A 12,643-nucleotide genomic window follows, 5' to 3' on the forward strand; every position below is an offset into this window, starting at 1 on the left:
ATAATATTCTTTGCACATGTTTTAAATTTTCATGAAGTTCAGTTCTTTTGTTTTTTGTTTTTAATTGTTACTCTTGGTTTTGGTGTCATATTTAAGAATTCATTGCCAAATCCAAGGTCAGGAAGCTTTATCTCCCTGTTTTCTTCCAAGAGTTTTATAGTTTTTGCTTTTATATTTAGGTCTGTGATTTATTTTGAGTTTATTTTATTTATTTATTTTTGAGACAGAATCTTGCTCTGTTGCCCAGGCTGGAGTGTAGTGGCGCGATCGCGGCTCACTGCCACCTCAGCCTCCTGGGTTCAAGCTATTGTCCTGCTTCAGCCTCCCAAGTAACTGGGATTACAGGCACCTACAACGATGCCATGTTGGGTTTTGCCATGTTGGCCAGGCTGGTCTCGAACTCCTGACCTCAAGCGATCCACCTGCCTTGGCCTCCCAAGGTGCTGGGATTACAGGCGTGAGCTGCTGCACCCAGCTGAGTTTATTTTTGTATATGATTTAGGTAGGGGGGTCCAATGGCTATTTAGTTGTCCCGGTCTGTTTTTTGAAAAGACAATTCCATATTGAATGATCTTAGCACTCTTGTTGAAAATAACTTGGATATAGATGTGTGGGCTTATTTCTGGTTTATGTGTCTGTTCTTAGGCCATAGTACAGTTTTGATCACTATGGCCAAGGTGCGAGGATTGCTTGATTCCGGGAGTTTGAGACCAACCTGGGCAACATAGACCCCATCTCTACGAAAAATATTTTTAAAATTAGCTGGGTGTGGTGGGGCATGCCTATATTCCCAGCCACTTGGGAGGATGAGGTGGTAGGGTCGTTTGCACCCAGGCGGTGGAGGCTGCATTGAGTCATGGTATTGCCACTGTACTCCAGCCTGGGTGGTAGAGTGAGACTTTGTCTAGAAAAATAATCAAAATGGGCAAAGGACTTGAATATTTTTCCTAAGAAGATCTACAAATGGCCAGCTCACTATTACTTTGCAGTAAGTTTTGAAATAGGGAAGTGTGAGTTCTGTAACTTTATTCTTTTTCTGCATTGTTTTTGGATGTTTAGGGCCCCTTGCACTTCCAAAGGAAACTGAGAATGGCCTTTTTTATTTCTGCACAAAAGAGAGTGTTGGATTTTTTTTCTTTTTTGAAATAGTGAAACTTAGTGAAAAGTTCTCTTATCCTCCCTTGCAGGGCGTGTGATGGGGTTGTGGCTTGCTTCTTTGGCGCCCCGCTGCTCAAATCTCTAGGGAGAGCATGCAGACAGGGCAGGCTGTGGGACTCCGACCCCACGGTAGCACCTAGGGGTGAGTGTTTACAGCTCCTGAAGCCCCAGTGGGCATGTGTTACAGGGTGCCCTTTTAGTCTAGCCATCTGTAGGCGGCTTGTGTTATTAGCTCAGTTAGACGCCCTGCCTTATCGCGAGGACAGAGGGCTTTCTTGCCTTGGTGTATGGGAAGAATCAGATCACATGTGGGCTTGGAGAAGGAGTGCAAGGTTTTATTGAGTGGAAGTTTCCAGCAGATGGATGGGAAGCCAGGAGGGAGATGGAGTGGGAGGGTATTTTCCCCTGGAGTCCTGCTGCTCAGTGACCTGGGCTCTCCTCTGACCGCACCAGCCAAACCCAGCCAAACTTTGCGCCCTTCTTTGGTCGATGGCCTGCCAGCCTGCTCTCTGTCAGTGTGGTCTTCCACCGGCATGCTCCCCTGGACATCCAGCTGTTTGTGTGTTCTTCCGCCGATATGTCCCTCTCGATGACGTCCAACCATTTGTGTCTCTGCCTACTAGAGTCTCTGAGGGTTTTATAGGAACATGATAGGGGTGTGACTGGCAGAGTGGTATTGGGAAATGCAGCATTTGGGCAGGAAAACAGAAGTGCCTGTCCTCACCTAGATCCGTGGGCACAGAACTGGGGATGGAGCCCTAGCGAGGGACCATGCCCTTCCCTTCCCAGCGCTTGCCTGCCCACTTCCATATTAGTAGGGTCTCATTTTGTCGCTCAGGCTGGAGTGCAGTGGTGTGATCTTGGTTGGCTCACTGCAACCTCCACTTCCCGGGCTCAAGCGATCCTTCTGCTTCAGTGTCCCAAGTAGCTGGGACCACAGGTACGAGCCACCACGCCTGGCTAATTTTTTTATTTTTAGTAGAGACGGGGTTCACCATGTTGCCCAGGCTGGTCCTGAGCCACTGAGCTCAAGCGATCTGCTCACCTCATCCTCCCAAAGTGCTGGGATTATAGGCGTGAACCACTGTAGCCTGGCCGAGTTTTGGAATTTTAATAGCGATTACGTTGAATCTGTAGATCATGTTTGGGTAGTGTCGCTGTCTTAACAATGTTGTTTCCCAGTTCTCAAACACAGGGATGTCTGTCTGTCTTTTGTTTTTCTTTTTTTTTTTTTTGAGATAGAGTCTCACCCCGTCGTCCAGACTGGAGTGCAATGGCATGATCTCGGCTCACTGCAACCTCTGCCTCCTGGGTTCAAGCGATTCTCCTACCTCAGCCTTCAAATAGCTGGGATTACAGGTGCCTGCCTCCATGCCCAGCTAATATTTTATTTTAGTAGAGACGGGGTTTCACCATGTTGGCCAGCACCTCACGTGATCTACGTGCCTGGGCCTCCCAAAGTGCTGGGATTACAGGCTTGAGCCACTGTGCCCGGCCAGGGATGTCTTTCTGTTTAAGTCTTTTAACATTTCTTTCAGCATTGTCTTTAATAGTTTTTGGTGTGCAAGTCTTAACGTTTTCTTGGTTATATTTATTCGTTATAGGTATTTTATGCTTTTGGATTTTACTGCGAATTGAGTTTTCTTAATTTCTTTTTTGGATTGTTAATAGTGTATACATAAATAGCTGTTTTTGTGTGTTGATCTTGTATCTTGCAGCGTTCCTGAATTTAATTAGCTCTAATACATATTTTTTCTGGACTCTTTAGAATTTATATAAGATCATGTAATCTGTGAATAGGAATAATTTTACCTCTTCCTTCCCAATTTGGATGCCTTTTAAAAAAATACGACACTGTCTCACTATGTTCCCCAGGCTGGAGTGTAGTACTTTTCACAGGTGCCATTATAGCACTTTACAGCCTCAAACTGCGGGGCTGTAGCACTTCTCCCGTCCCAGGCTCCCAAGTATCTGGGACTACAGGTGCTTTGCACTGTGGTGGCTCAGGATGCCTTTCATTTCTTTTCTTGCCTAGTTGCTATGGTTAGGACGTCTACTACAGTGTTGAATAGAGCTTGTGAAAGGGCATTCTTGTCTTGTTCCTGATCTTAAGGGGAAAGCTTTCAGTCTTTCGCCATTGAGGATGATGTGCTGTGGTTTTTTTTTTTATAGATGCTGTTTATCAGGTTGAGCAAGTTTCCTTCTTGTTTCTAGTTTGTTGAGTATTTTTATAATTAAAGGGTGCTAGATTTTGTCAAGTGCTTTTTCTGCATCAATTAAGATGATCATTTGGTATTTTTCTTTCATGTTATTAGTGTGGTGTATTATTGATTGATTTTTGTATGTTGAGTCACTCTTGCATTCCTGGGAAAATACTACTTTGTATGGTGTTTAATCCTTTTAATATGCTGCTAAATTTGGTTTACTGGTATTTCATTGAGGATTTTTACTCTGTACTTTGGTTGTAGTTAGAATTCCTTAGCTATTGGTTGATTTTGGGTGTTTTTGATGGTCTTTGTGATTTTAAAGCTTATTTTAAAGTTTTCTGAAATCGTTATAAAGACAGTGAGTTTGTTCTGACAAAATCAATTTGAGTAAGTTTTTCTTTGAAAACGTGGCACAAATTTGGTAGGGTCAGAAATAAAACATAACAAGAAAGAGGAAAAAGTCTCATCTATTTGTGTATTTTTTGCCAAAGTATTCTTTTTTAGTCTGAAGAATAATCTCTTTTTAAAAATTAAAAGTCAGGCATGTGCACTTAAAGATGTACACTTAGGTTTTATTTTTTTCAGAACCAGCTTTCTCCTGGGGAAATTTTTATTCTTCATGGATGTCATGAATAAATTGTAAATTGGGTGACAAAGAAAAAAATTAGGGTTTTCATACTAGCAGTATTTGTGTATCTTAAACTCTTTATGTCCACATGGGACCTTCAGATATAACAGAATCCAGCAGATTTCTTAAAAAAAAATTTTTTTTAAGCCAGTCAAATTTAGTAGTGGGGGGCCAGTAGAAGATTTCTAATAAGCTGTGGAATCCTGACTCCTGAGTTGTTAGTAGGACTGTTGATTTGCCTTTTTTTTGGGGGTGGGGGGGGGGAAGGTAGTTGTCTCCTGTATGTACCTGGTTATTGTGTATGTGTAAAGGAAATATTTAATACATAAACATTTTAGTTGGTCTATTTCTAAAGTTGTTTGTAGTTTACTAGGGCTGCCATAACCAAATACCACAGACTGGGTGGCTTAAACAACAGACATTTATTTTCTCAGTTTTGGAGGTTCTAAATTCAGGATAGAGGCATCAACAGAGGGTTGGTTGCCTCTGAGACCTCTCTCTTTGGCTTGCAAATGACTGCCTGCTTGCTGCCTCTTCACATGGTCCTTTTATCTGCATGTGTCCAAATTTCTTGTAAGGGCACAGTCTGATGGGAATAGAACCCACTCTAATCGCCTCATTTGCGGTTAATCACTTCTTTAAATACCTTATCTTCAAATATTGCTACATTTGAGGTATTGGGGGCTATGACTTCAACATACAAATCTTGTTGGTTGGGGTGACACAGTTCAACCCATAACATACACAGGGAAAGGAAGGTGAGACAAAATCAGATGGCACAATGCAGTTAAGACGAGTGGTGTGGAACTTGTGAAACTTTAATTAGCCTTTATATACTTGTGTAACTGCCATAACAATACTGCTTTTTTTTTTCTTTTTTTAAAATCTTTTTTCAGAACATGAATTAACTTCTTTTTTTGAGATACGATCTTCTCTGTCACCTGGGCTGGAGTACAGTGGCATGATCATAGCTCACTGCAGCCTCAAACTTCTGGTCTCAAGCAATCTTCTTCTGTCAGTCTCCCTAGCAGCTGGGACTACAGGCATGGACCACCACACTCAGCTATTCTTTAAAATTTTTCGTAGAGACGGGAGTCTTACCATGTTGCCTAGGCTGGCCTCAAACTCCTGGGCTCAAGGGAGCCTCCCACTTCACCTCCCAGAGTGCTGGGATTACAGGTGTGAGCCTCCACACCAGGCCCATACTTTAAGAACTAGATTTAAATTAAAGTTAATATAAAGACATTGCAGAAATGAATAGGTGATTTTAGTGGTTTGCCTCCAGGGATTTTTTTTCTTTTTTTTGTTGGAGACGGAATTTCCTCCTTGCCCAGGCTGGAGAATGGCGCGATCTCTGCTCACTGCAACCTCCGCCTCCCGGGTTCAAGCAATTCTCCTGCCTCGGCCTCCTGAGTAGCTGGGATTACAGGCATGCACCACCACACCCGGCTAATTTTGTATTTTTAGTAGAGATGAGGCTTCTCCGTGTTGGTCAGGCTGGTCTCAAACTCCCAACCTCAGGTGATCTGCCCACCTCGGCCTCCCAAAGTGCTGGGATTACAAGCGTGAGCCGTCGTGCTCGGCCATTACGTAACTTTTTACCATTTTGTATGATATGCCTTTTTGAAAATTTATCAATTTTAATTTAAATTTTTTTTTTTTTTTTGAGACAGAGTCTTGCTCTGTCATCCAGGCTAGAGGGCAGTGGCGCGATCTCGGCTCACTGCAACCTCCGCCTCCCAGGTTCAAGCAATTTTCCTGCCTCAGCTTCCCGAGAAGCTGGGATTACAGGTGCCCACCACTGTGCCCTGCTAATTTTTGTATTTTTATGGGGTTTCACCATTTTGGCCAGGCCGATCTCGAACTCCTGAGCTTGTGATCCACCCACCTCAGCCTCCCAAAGTGTTGGGATTATATGTGAGCCCAGCCCATTTTTGGTTAAGTTCTCTGAAGTTTCTGGCCGGGAAGTTGTTGGAAAAGTGTGTATCACAAAGCACCATTTAGTATTTAACTTCATGTTAAAAAATAAAAATCTTTTATAAATTTTCGGACACCTTAGTTTTCATTGTTATTCCACAAGACTTTGACATTTAATGCCAATAGAAATACATAGGACTCTGAATACCTGAATTTTTGTGATGTGCAGTATATTTTGGTTAGACATAGTCTTAAAACCTGTATTTTGTTTCATGAGTGTTTTATTGGAATTCCTCTTAAGGTTTTCAAGTTGTATCAGAGTTTTTCTCCCTCAGCCCCATATGAGCATTTAAACATTTTCATTTACATTGTCAGTTTTAACTAAACTAGTTGTATTTGTTTCTTATATCTGGTTACTCTTAACCTTTCTTTTCTTTTTTTTTTTGAGACGGAGTTTTGCTCTTGTTGCTGCACAGGCTGGAGTGCAGTGGCTCTGTTTCGGCTCTCTGCAATCTCCATCTCCCAGGTTCAAGCAATTCTCTTTCCTCAGCCTCCTGAGTAGCTGGGATTACAGGCGCACACCACCACACCTAGCTAATTTTTTTGTATTTTTGGTAGAGACAGGGTTTCACTATGCTGGCCAGGCTGGTCTTGAACTCCTGACCTCAAGTGATCCATCTGTCTGCCTCAGCCCCCCCAGAGTGATGGGATTATACGTGTGAGCCACTGCACCTGGCCCATTCCCTGGTTTATTTTAAAAGTCTAGATGTATCATCAATTTAGTTGTAAAGATTTGAGTATATGTCTTTTTTTAATTATTTTTTTGAGAGGGAGCCTTGCTCTGTTGCCCAGGCTGGAGTGCAGTGGCGTGATCTTGGCTTACTGCAACCTCCACCTCCCAGGTTCAAGTGATTTTCCCGCCTCAGCCTCTCAAGTAGCTAGGATTATAGGCACCCACCACCATGCCCAGCTAATTTTTTATTTTAGTAGAGATGGGGTTTCACCATGTTGGCTAGGCTGGTCTCGAACTCCTGACTTCAGGTGATCTGCCCGCCTTGGCCTCCCAAAGTGCTGGGATGACAGGCATGAGCCACTGTGCCTGGTCTATGTCTTCCTTCTAAAACATCATAACCACCATACCATTATCACATCTAAAGTGATTATTCCTTAGTGCCATTTAATAATATCCAGCTTATGTTCAAAGTTCTGATTGTTTCATAATTTTCTTTTCTTTTTTTTAGGTTGATTTGTTCACATAAAGGATTCTTAGTTCATCTGCCCATTAAAAGCCACTATTTGTTGCAGAAACCAGCTCATTTAACTTTTAGATTATCGCTTCCCCCAGATGTCCTTTAACTTGTTCTCCATCTTGAATGTCCTGCTAATTGGTAGTTAAATCAAATTTCAAATTTTATTTTAGGTGGGCACAGGACTACATCATAGATGGTACTCTGTATTTCATTTTGGGTTATATCAGGAAACATTTGATGTCTAGTTGTCTATTTGATTTTTTAATAAAAGCTATACTGAGGTATACTTTATGAAAAAACCAGTTTAAGTTTATAATTTGAGGTTTGACAAATGTGTACAGTTGTAATAACCACCACAATCAAGATAATACTCAGTTACCCAGAAAATTCCCTCTTCTTTCTTGCAGTCATCCCCCCTCCAAGTTGATCTATTTTTCTATCACTGTAGTTTTGTCTTTTCTAGATTTTCATTATAAATAGAATCCTATAGTAGTAAGTAGTAAGATCATTGTAATATAAAGGCGATAATTTTTGGCCAGGAGCTGCAGGTCTAATTCCTTCCATTTTTATATGACAGGGACTTGCCATGAGGTGTTGAAGCCTTGTTTCACTGAGTTGGAGAGACTGGACCTAAATGGCGCAGCATGACTTTGCTCCAGCCTGGCTTAATTTCCCTACTCCACCATCATCAACAAAGGTACTCTTTCTACATCTTTCTTTCTGTCTGCTTCTCTTGCATTCATTTTTTACACAAATGTAATTAAGTCATGGAGGAGTAATAATATCTTTGCAGAGAAGTACATTTGTGGCCGGGCGCGGTGGCTCACCCCTGTAATCTCAGCACTTTGGGAGGCCGAGGTGGGTGGATCACCTGAGGTCAGGAGTTCAAGACCAGCCTGACCAACATGGAGAAACCGTGTCTCTACTAAAGATACAAAATTAGCCAGGCGTGGTGATGCATGCCTGTGATCCCAGCTATTCTCAAGAGGCTGAGGTGGGAGAATCACTTGAATCCGGGAGGCAGAGGTTGTGGTGACCTGAAGTCGTGCCATTGCACTCCAGCCTGGGCAACAAGAGCAAAACTGTCTCAAAACAAAAACAAAAACCCAAAACATTTATATTACCATCTAAGTTATTTCATTTGTTGGCTCTATTAAATTTTTTTTTTTTTTTTTTGAGACGAAGCTTCGCTCTGTTTCCTAGGCTGGATTGCTGTGGCATGATCTTGGCTTACTGTAGCCTACATCTCCTGGGTTCAAGCGATTCTTCTGCTTCATCCTCCTGAGTATTTGGGATTACAGGTGTGGGTTACCATGCCTGACTAATTTTTGTATTTTTATTAATAGTAGAGGTGAGGTTTTGGCATGTTGGCTAGGCTGGTCTCTAACGCCTGACGTTAAGTGATCTGCCTGCCTCAGTCTCCTAAAGTGCTGGGATTACAGGCATGCGTCATCGTGCCCAGCCTGTTCTATTAGTTAACAAGTCAGTTTTTATTATACCATCAGTGTACACTAAGCCATTTATTTCAAAGTTGTCTTTTGTAGTAATCAGAGTTTCACAAATTTTAATTCTTACCAGTCATATGCTTTGAACAGAGCATCTTACCTTTTTCTATACTGTTTTTTTTACTCTTATATGGATTGACTTGTTAATGATATCCACCATACATGATGTACTTCACTTCGCAAAGTGCTTTGCTGAACATTATCTAATTTGTTCATAATTCCATGAATGTGGTGATTTAGAATTATTCTTAGTCCCTGCTGTACTCATTTTAAATATTGATCTCCTTTATGAGGGAAAGTAAAATGATTGAGGTGCAGAGTAAAGGGTTTGTGCACAGTCACTTTGGGATGAGGGTGATTTATCTGAGTTTTCTGTGTCTTTCCCCATCTTTCTGTAAAGCTGTTTGCCTCATTTGATATCAAACCCATCTGTTAGGCTCCATTAATTCCCAGCTGATGGCTCTATTGTTTTCATTAATGCCTGAGGGGCCTAAATTTGATCCATGCTCTAATCCAATTTAGTTATGGCAGGTGTAGATTTGAGGCCCACTCTCTTGAGGTTGGTTCTGACCCTAGTAGGGCTCTTCTTACATATCTTTTTCTCAGTTTCATTCAGAACTAGCTGGCCTGTGATTCAGCTTATTGCTCTTCCTGGAGAGGAGCTACTTATTTTCTTACTACCAGTATCTCCGTTGTTTCTGAGAGGGCTGTTAGTGTGTGAATAAAGTTAGTTCCTTTGAGAGACTGCTTCTTACTCTTGGCAAAATCTTTGGGTCATTACTCCATGGGCTAGGTGGAGCAATAGCCTGAATCTTCTAAGTTTTTCCAGTGTGAAACTACTTATTGCTTGTTCAGCTTATTGCTCTTCATGGAGAGGAGCCTCTTATTTTCTTACTACCAATATCTCCATTGTTTCTGAGAGGGCTGTTAGTGTTTGAATAAAGTTAGTTCCTTTAAGAGACTGCTTCTTACCCTTGGCAAAATCTTTGAGTCATTACTCCATGCCCTAGGTGGAGCAATAGCCTGAATCTAAGTTTTTCCAGTGTGAAACTACTGCCCTAAGATAGCTGGAGCAAGAGCAATTAGGGCCTCAGTGTTTTTGGGCTGATGAACCTGGGGTAGAGCCTTCATTCTGTGAGTGGGGGTTGGGTGGAATAAAGGGGCTCCAGAGTTCTTGACTGTAGTTATCAGAAATTTAACTTCTTCAATTGGAATTGGAGAGCGTGAGAAATGTTGGCAGTCTGCCTCTCCCAGTAAGGTGTACCCCTTGTTTAGGAGATGAGATGGGGGAAGAAACCTATCTTCTTGATTACAGGTGCCCAGATTGGATGTGGGGAGGGTAGTTGGTTGTAGCTCAAGTGCTGCAGACTCTTGGAATTGAGTTTTAGTCTGAACAAGTACAACTGGGGAAAACGATTAAAAAACAAAACACCGGGCCGGGCGTGGTGGCTCACACCTGTAATCCCAGCACTTTGGGAGGCACAGGTGGGCAGATCACTTGAGGTCAAGAATTCGAGACCAGCCTAGCCAACATGGCCCAAACCCCGTCTCTACTAAAAATACAAAAATTAGCCAGGTGCGGTGGCATGAGAATCACTTGAACCCGGGAGGTAGAGGTTGCAGGGAGTTGAGATTGCGCCACTGCAGTCCAGCCTGGGTGACAGAGCGAGTCTCTGTCTCAAAAAAAAACCCAACAAAAAAAACCACACACGCAAAAAACAAATAATTAATATTAAAAAAAAAGGTACTTGAAATTGTTGGGGAATGGAGACCTCTATTGATTAAGCCACTGAAACCAATTCTTGTTACTGACTGCCACCTTCTCATTCGTGTGTGGGTCCCTGGAATTCCCCCCAACCGAGCTGCTCTTGTCTTTTAAGTCGGCATTTTCCCCAGTCCTGCCTGGATGCATATGGGTTTCATGCTTTCCTCTTTGTTTACTTTTCCTCTTTTGTCATTTTCTCTGAAATAAATGTAAAACTTCGTGTAATTTTTAAGAGATCTCATTGCTAACATAAAGTACAGCAATAAAAATTAGCATCTGGACCGGGTGCGGTGGCTCATGCCTGTAATCCCAGCACTTTGGGAGGCCGAAGCAGGGGGATCACCTGAGGTTGGGAGTTCGAGACCAGCTGGACCAACGTGGAAAAACACTGTCTCTACTAAAAATACAAAATTAGCTGGGCTTGGTGGCGCGTGCCTGTAATCCTAGCTTCTCAGGAGGCTGAGGCAGGAGAATCACTTGAACCTGCTCTGTCAATCACTTGACAGAGCGAGACTCCATCTCAAAAAAAAAAAAAAAAGTTGTCAACTATTTTCTAAAGCTAATTTTTAATTAGAAGAATTCAGAATTTAGAACTGGCGTTCCAAATTCTAAGAGTAAAATCATCATTATTATGAGGGCCTATACAAATTAATCAAGAGTCAGGTCCAAAAAGCATTAAGAATTTCAACGCACGTTGACAATTATCAGCCAGGCTCAATGGTTCACATCTGTAATCACACTTTGTGAGGCCAAGGCAGAAACATCTCCTGAGCTCAGTAGTTCAAGACCAGCCTGGGCAAGATAGTGAGACCGTGTCTCTATTTTTTTTAAATTTTTTAAATTACCAATCTTAACTTCAAGTTAACATTTAAATGAAGACAAGAAGTGTTTACAAGCTTTTTAAAAACGTTTTGTGTATCTTTCCAGGGTTTTTTTTTTTTTTTTTTTTTTTTTGAGATGGGGGTCTCACTCTTGTTGCCCAGGCTGAAGTGCAATGGCACGATCTCAGCTCACTACAACCTTTGCCTCCCAGGTTCAAACGATTCTCCTGCCTCAGCCTCCTGAGTAGTTGGGATTACAGGTTCCTGCCATCATACCCAGCTGATTTTTGTATTTTTAGTAGAGATGGGGTTTCATCATACTGTCCAGGCTGCTTTCAAACTCCTGACCTCAGGTGATCAACCTGACTCGGCCTCCCAAAGTGCTGGGATTACAGGCACGAGCCACCGCACCCCACCCAATTTAAACTCTTAACTAGCAGTATTTGAGATTTGTTTCTTTGCCCAAAGTGGTTTTGACAGACATTGTACTTTCTAGTACAGTGCTTTTATTATACTTTTATATACAAAAGTCTTTTATTATACAAAAGTCTAGTACTTTTATTATACCTTTTCTGTCTTATTCTTTCTCAGAATCATCATTTATGAGTTCTATTTGTAACTTACCTCTTGTTTTCTGCCATAGACTTGTTTACCCACATCATTTCTCTTTTTAATATTGTTCTGAGTAATTGGAACAGACATTAATTAGTATTGCATTCTCTATTTAAATTAAATGGCAGTATTTATTTTTTGTTTGAAAAGATGACATGAAGTTTGAATTAAGGGTAAAGATGTTTTCAGAACTGTATGGCATTAGTTTTGAGATGTGTAGAACTTTAGCCCCACCATGTGGTAAAAATTTAAACTGCATGTGGCTGAGTATAAATCTCTTATTTAGGGCAGTGACTTTTAAACTCTTGATTGTGACCTGTAGTGAGAAGGATATTTTACACAGTCTTTTCATTTTCATGTATATATAACAAATTTCATATACCTATGGTGCACTAATGTTTTCTTTTGTGATTTTCTGTTTTTTTTAATTCCATTAAAAAATGCCAGTTGTGACTGATCTTATCATTTGTTAATAGCTGCTGACCAGCAGTTTGAAAGTATTACTGAAAGAATATTGAACAGATATTGAAAAATGTAGATAACTAGCAAATTCCGTTTGTTATGCTAGGAAGGATGACAAAATAATCCCAGTAAACAGGATGCTGTATCTTCATAATTGTTTGATGAAAGATTTCGGGGGTGTGGTATTAAAAGGGTAGATGAATAGTATGAAATAGAAACAGAAAGTTGGAGATTTTTTTTCTTTTTAAACAAAATAAAAAATGTGTTGTGGAACATTACTATGATGAATACATTTTCATATTTGTATTCAATAATCTG

The 12,643-nt window shown here is 41.2% G+C and overlaps 1 protein-coding gene across 9 annotated transcripts in view; it reads left to right on the top strand.

Moving 5' to 3' along the window:
* GPBP1 (GC-rich promoter binding protein 1) overlaps positions 1-12,643 on the top strand; it is an 86,326-nt gene that overhangs the window by 34,578 nt on the left and 39,105 nt on the right. For 8 of the 9 annotated variants that reach the window (XM_024246758.3, XM_024246759.3, XM_063723927.1 and 5 more), the window contains 1 exon segment: positions 7,738-7,857. The exons of the other annotated variant lie outside the window; for it this stretch is intronic. In XM_024246758.3, coding sequence (XP_024102526.1) covers positions 7,795-7,857 — 63 coding nt within the window. In that variant the 5' untranslated portion in view covers positions 7,738-7,794. 9 annotated transcript variants of the gene reach the window in all.

Source organism: Pongo abelii, chromosome 4, assembly GCF_028885655.2.
Source record: "Pongo abelii isolate AG06213 chromosome 4, NHGRI_mPonAbe1-v2.0_pri, whole genome shotgun sequence".
NCBI lineage: Eukaryota > Metazoa > Chordata > Mammalia > Primates > Hominidae > Pongo > Pongo abelii.